The 6,670-nt window shown below is 35.6% G+C and overlaps 1 protein-coding gene across 2 annotated transcripts in view; it reads right to left on the bottom strand.

Moving 5' to 3' along the window:
• Window positions 1–3,691: 3,691 nt before the first annotated feature.
• LOC126167258 (lysosomal alpha-mannosidase-like) overlaps window positions 3,692–6,670 on the bottom strand; it is a 162,794-nt gene continuing 159,815 nt past the window's right edge. For both annotated transcript variants that reach the window (XM_049920463.1, XM_049920464.1), the window contains exon 17: window positions 3,692–4,178. In XM_049920463.1, the coding sequence (XP_049776420.1) occupies window positions 3,927–4,178 (252 nt within the window). In that variant the 3' untranslated portion in view covers window positions 3,692–3,926. The remainder of the gene's footprint in view (window positions 4,179–6,670) is intronic.

The following is a 6,670-nucleotide window of genomic DNA, read 5'->3' as shown; positions in this document are numbered from 1 at the left end:
TTGTAATTACTTTCCTGCAATTTTTTTAAGATACAGTGATACCATATTTGCCAGAAATTCAAAATCGTTATATGATATCCAAGTGAAATCATGGAAACTATAGCCGTCTTCCATATTCAGTTCCCATATGTAGCAAATTTTTCTCCTCATGGAACTTTGTTATGATTATAATACAATATGTTCTGCACTATTTGATTTATTAAATATTTTTGTTTGGTTAGAGAATGAGGGATGAAATAAATATCTGCTTGTTTATTTCCAAATATGTGGCGATTCTGAGTGTGTGATTAGGCAGGAACTAAAGAGAACAGCTTCAATTGCTGCAAGTGAAACAATGAGCAATAACATTCACATTCCCCCTTATCACAAACATTTCACACTTTGTGCAATTACAAACATATTTCTCTGAAGACTGCATTGGATTCAATGGAAACATTTAATTTCATGGTAATGTATTTCTTTAGCTTATTATGAATGACTAATTATAACCATTCTCATTTTTCCTTTAGTTACTCATCATAAATGACATTATTTTGATGTCACTAATTACAATAATTTTATTTTAATAAGGATATATGAAATTTCTATCACTGGCATTGTGGAGATATTTATGCAATATTTGCATTAAAATCCTTCGGAATTTCACTAAAAACAACAAAGAACATATGCTGCACAATATATTGACTAATAAAAAACGAGCATATGTAGAGATACTGGTAACTGCACAGTACTCCAGAAGTATAAGGGGCATTCAAAAACAAAAGAGCAGGAGCTTGGAATGCGCAAACTGGTGACAGGAGGGTATTATCATGGCGTTTGTAATGAGGTGTGGTTCTGATCAGAGCGTGGACGTTCACAACCCATTGCTAGACAGCATGCATGCATGTCACGTGACTATACAGAGCTAGCAGCAGTATGCATCAGTCATCCAATGCTGCCAGGCGCATTGCAAATAGTGACATGGGGCATCAAAAGAAGAGCAAAGAGGTGTTGTTCATTTTCTGACAGTGGAAGGAGTAGGAAGAACGAAAAGTCATCAACGAATGTCACAAATGTATGGCGAACACCGCATGTCCCTTGCAAGAGCCAAGGCATGGCACAAGCGCTTCAGGGAAGGATGGTTGTCGTTACCCCATGATGCACGGTCTGGAGCACCACACTGCATTACCGATGACATCATCCAGCTGGTGGATTCACTCATTACCCAGGACTGCCAAGTGTCAGTGAAAGCCATAGCCACCATGGTTGGATTGAGCATTGGAAGTGCTCACACAATCATGAAGGAATGACTGCACATGTGCAAAGTGTATGCCCAATGGGTGCCCCACAATCTTGAACCACCCCAGGAAACATGTTGCTCATCTGCAGCATTGCTAAACTAGGCTTCTGAAGATGACAAATCAATTTGTCTAAACCAGTAAAGCATAATAAAATTTTTTGCAATTGATATCTGAAATTGACACTGGAAAAAGATGTAAAAAATATGTTTTAAGAAAAAATTTTATAATATATACCGTATTTACTCGAATCTAAGCCGCACTTTTTTTCCGGTTTTTGTAATCCAAAAAACCGCCTGCGGCTTAGAATCGAGTGCAAAGCAAGCGGAAGTTCTGAAAAATGTTGATAGGTGCCGCCACAACTAACTTCTGCCGTCGGATATATGTAGCGCTACACACGCATCCTTTGTACGCACAAAGATAAATACTGGCGCCAAAACCTCTGCGTCAGTAAAAAAAATTAAAAAAAAATAAAATTGGAAGACGAGTTTTTTTTCTCCGCCCGAGTTTCGACCACTGCTTTTTCATACATTATCCAACGAAGTAAATACAAATTCCGTATTGTTCATCTTCGAATTTCAATGTACTACGAAAATCCGACTGGTAATACTGGGATTTTTGTCAATATGGCCAACTCTACGTTCTGAATTTTTTCCTACCTGTGAGAAGAGATGGTTGCTAATAGGAACCTGATGAAATGTGAATCACATGCAGTATTCTCTTCACCATAAGAATAATACGAATATAAACATTTTTCCATGTATTCTTTCGTGTTTGCTTCTATCTCATTTAAATCCTGTCTGCCAAAAACCTACGAAACTAGAGTGAGACAACAGCAAACGCGGAAGAATATACGTATCGTGTCATGTTTATATTCGTATTACTCTTATGCCTAATAGTGATACAGTCAGAAATGAAGCACGGCAACTGACTAGATTTTTAAATCTAAGATGACTAATTTCTGTTGCAGAATTTGATGTACTAAAGAAGCGGCCGCAAAGAGTTTCAAACGGAGAAAAATTTTCGCCAAACTCTCGTTCAGAACATGTTCTATCATACGCAGTCTATTATTTGGTTCTTGTTGATCATTATCAAAGAAAGCAGCAGTGTAAGTAACAACAAATAGCAGTCTCTTGCCATTGTTTCACTAATGAGACGATTCCTCTCTTTTTTTAATTGTAGGCGGCGGTAGCGCGCACAAAAGCAAGCCATGCCGCGAGCAGCAACAGGCCGTAAACACGCACTATCGAATGCGTCAAACAATGCATGACACAATATAGTAATGCATTTTCAGCTTAGAGAGACTGACGTAAACACCTATAACACAGAAAACGGCACTTATCAGATCAAAGTAAAATAAGCAATCGATTCAAACCAGACGAAGCACGTGAAAAAGGAAGGGTATCCGTATAAATACGGACGGAGCGCCTGACGCATAGCAATGGCTACCTGGTAAAGCTTAACTGCTAAGCTTTCGACTCGAAGCAAACTACTGTAGCTGTATCGTCATTCATTCGACCTAAATTGTGTCTCATATTACAATGGACCAACTTTGTTTCGATTTGGAGGTGCGGCCTAAAACTTTTCTCTCCCCTTGAATTTCGAGTCTCAAATTTCAGGTGCGGCTTAGATTTGGGAATTTTCAGGTGCGGCTTAGATTCGAGTGCGGCTTAGATTCAAGTAAATACGGTATATATATGATGTTTCCCCTCAGCAGAAAGTAGCAAGTATCATCCAGAACTTTACACAGTCCAGGTGTCCACTGTTATGATATCATATGAGTCCTTTCCCCATTTTCAAATTTTCGAAATCAGCAATTTCAAGCATGTTGGAATTGGTATATGTTTCACATAAATGTGAGATGACCAGGTAAAAGCATGATAAACTTTGCAAACGACTTGCAATGCATATCAAATTGAAAGATTTTTATGTGATACCAGATGAATGGTATAAATCACGTCTAAGGCCTCTGAAGAATTTCTACAGTTAAAATGATATTCTTAATACTTTATCTATCAAGATAATCTTGCTCCAAGATGCCTCAATGTGTAGATGTTATACACAGTCACAGAATGCAGCGCTGTTGATTAACTGTCTCTCTCTGTTTCTAAGGATATATGTAATACAATGGGTGACAAGAAATCTCTTCTCTCTATAAAGGACATCCCTAATATACTAGACGACAGGAAATCTCTTTTGTATTAGTCACGTGAGTATATGACAGCAATGTGCTTTTGAAATGTTCCCAAGCTGTCATTTATTACAGTTAATATAAAGTTATGAACTTTTACTTTCTTATCCTACAAAAATGGGCCACTGACAGATTTATGAAGTTTTGCACTAAGCAGTATGAGCTGCATATAATTTACAATAGTCAGACTATGTACCACTTTCACACAAAACAGAAAATGAGATTACAAAAAGACAGAAAACACTTTATTTACAAAAATGTATAACAGAGAAACTTAAAACACTTTTTCAACTACACAAACATAACAGTCAGCTAAAACTTAATAATATCTCCTTATCTAAAAATGGAAACCACAAATAGAACAATAATTGAGCACTTCTTTTGTTGTAGACTAAAATTTTAAACACCAGTGCCATAAATAATATCTGCCTCCGTATTACACACTATTGTCCTTGTTGTTAACTTCTTGATTTGATACCATAAAATTTCCCTTTCACTTCAATAATGAAGGTACGAATTTGCATTGGATTGAGTGTAATGCTGAGATCATCATCATCATAATAATAAGAGGATGAATGATGAGAGTAAGTATCACGATGAATATCATTTGATTCTACTCTCCATTTCAGACGTTTTGAATCAGACAGCCATTGATTTGCTCCAAGAGTTGTTTCACGAGCAGATTTAATCGAAAATGGAGCAAAGACATCCTGCAGAGAAACAAGCAGATAGATCAGGCACAACAAATTATTGCTTCCATGTTTTATTAATTTACACAGTAAACTATAAAATGGAGAATACCTGCTACATATGTTTCAAAGCAGCAGTACATTAAGCTTAGTTTACAAGAAAACATTTCCTTTACTATAAAAGTTCAGCTTGAGTGGGTGAGGCTGAGAAACCACACATCAATGACTTAATTAGTTTAAGAATATTACAACAGGGGAAACATATATGGATCACCCATTTCGTTTTGCGCATGGCATTTTAGTCATTCTGATGATTAACTTCTAATCATAACCAAATGCATAGGATGTGATAGTCTGAATCAAGAAGCGCAAATGTTAATGAATCCACTGGAATATCCTACAATGGTTATACAAGCATATTCAAATCAGCAACTAGTGCAAGAATAACAATAACTCATTGCAATTAGGACAAGTATATCGAAACACAAAAAGAACATATGAAGAGCAAACAAGCTGCAATGATTATAAGTGTGAAAATATACAACATAAAATCACTCTTTCTGATGGATTTTACTCTTTATAAAGTATTTCATTTCATTTTCATTTCACTTACTTTTCATTTCATTCGTACAAAAAAACGCTTGATGATATGGTAGTCAGAAAATGTGATAAATGATTTTTTTTTTTTAAATGCACTAATGGACTCTTATAAGGTACACAATATCACATATCAAACATTTGCTTGAGGAGAAAATAGATATTTCAGGAACAAAATATATAATTCAGGAATTTTGCAAATAAAAGCTATTAAAAATTCAAATATGCATAAGAAATGGTAGTGATGTGTTCTTCTGGGTAGCACTGAATTCTCCTGTTAAACGTTGTAGGCTGTGACACTGGCAATCTGTATGGGATCCATACTATCACCCTTACACGTCTTTGTTCAAGTTTCATAATTTGTACAAGTGAGATACAAAAACGTACAAGCAAAGAATTTAGCTCAATTGCTGTCAAAAATGAGTGACAACCACATCCAAGTTGGTAATTATACCAGCAGCAATTTATAGTACATCTTGATGATACAGTCAGTGCTGTTGTTGTTGACAAAATCAATCTGAAGATGGAACTGATGCAACTCTCCATACTATCCTGTCAAACTCTTTTCACCTCTGCATAACTGTTGCACTCTACATTTATCTGGATCTGTTTACTGTGTTCAAGTACTCATCTCCTTCTGAAATCCTAGTGACAGTGAAACTGAAAAATTTCTCAATAAGACTCATGAATCAAGCTATTATATAAGTGATTATCTGTGCAGAATTTGACAGTTGGTCAAGTGATGACGGTTTGTCCCAAAACTACAATTTGCCTGGTGAAGGCAGTGATGTGCACGATAGCAAATTGGGTGCGGTTGTTTGGAGAAGTGTGCATTACCTAGTGAGAATAACATTACAGAAAAAATAGTTAACTACTCAAAGCACCCAATCACCAGAAACAGTGCAATTTATCCTTCTATTTTAAGTGGTCAACTTCTACAGACCATTGCAGACAAAACATATCAACATTTTGTATCAAAACTTGCTTTTTGCACGTTACACAAGAATTCTATAAGGAATGACTGATGAAACTAGACCGTAAGTGAATCGAAAATATTTTCGGTAGGTGGTGCCCCACAGCTTATAAATATTTGACAAATGTCATGTTAATTGACTGACCATCCTCAGGTTCATAAAAGTATTTGCAGTATCATATTATGTGAAATATAAAAATAATTTCTGTAAATTGATAAAACCATGAACTAGACACTATTAACTTATAATATAAATTATTTATTATAATATAAATAAAACGTGCTAGGTAGTGCACTTGTTAATACTATAATTGCTATTGCCGTCAATGCTGTGATATGGATCTGTTCACAACATTACCACCAATTACAGTTATAACACAAATGACTGCACTACCTAGCACAGTTTTATACATTAACCATTTAATTTATATTACAGTATTACAGTATGATTACAGGTTTTATCATCTGACATTAATGGTTTTATATTTTGCCAAACATAATGCAGCAGATATTTTTATGAACCTGAGGATGGTCAGTCAACTGAAACTGGTTCTGTAATCAAAAAAACTTTTTCAGCAGCTCAGGGTGGTAACATGGCATTTTTCAAACTGAAAATACTTTTGGGACCAAGGCTGTTGATTCAAAGCCCCTATATCAGATACCAGATATACCAGAAAACTATTTATTGAGTTAATTACAATGTATTTTATTTGGATGTGTTTTCAGTTCAAGATTCATACAAATGTTTTGTATGTTATGTGTAAGCCCTCCATCAAAGATCCACATATTCCAAAGTTGCCCGAGTAAGGTCCAAAATTCTTTACTGCATCTGAAGATAACATTCTTGGAACACTTTACTCGGAGCTACCGCGTTACCACAGACAAAACCACAGTACGTTTTCATGGATGCATCACCTTCAAAAAGTACAATCCATAAAAACCA

The sequence above is a fragment of the Schistocerca cancellata genome, chromosome 1 (genome assembly GCF_023864275.1).
Source record: "Schistocerca cancellata isolate TAMUIC-IGC-003103 chromosome 1, iqSchCanc2.1, whole genome shotgun sequence".
NCBI classification, from domain to species: domain Eukaryota; kingdom Metazoa; phylum Arthropoda; class Insecta; order Orthoptera; family Acrididae; genus Schistocerca; species Schistocerca cancellata.
Note: the sequence above shows the minus strand (reverse complement) of the source record. Positions and strands in the feature narration are given on the sequence as shown.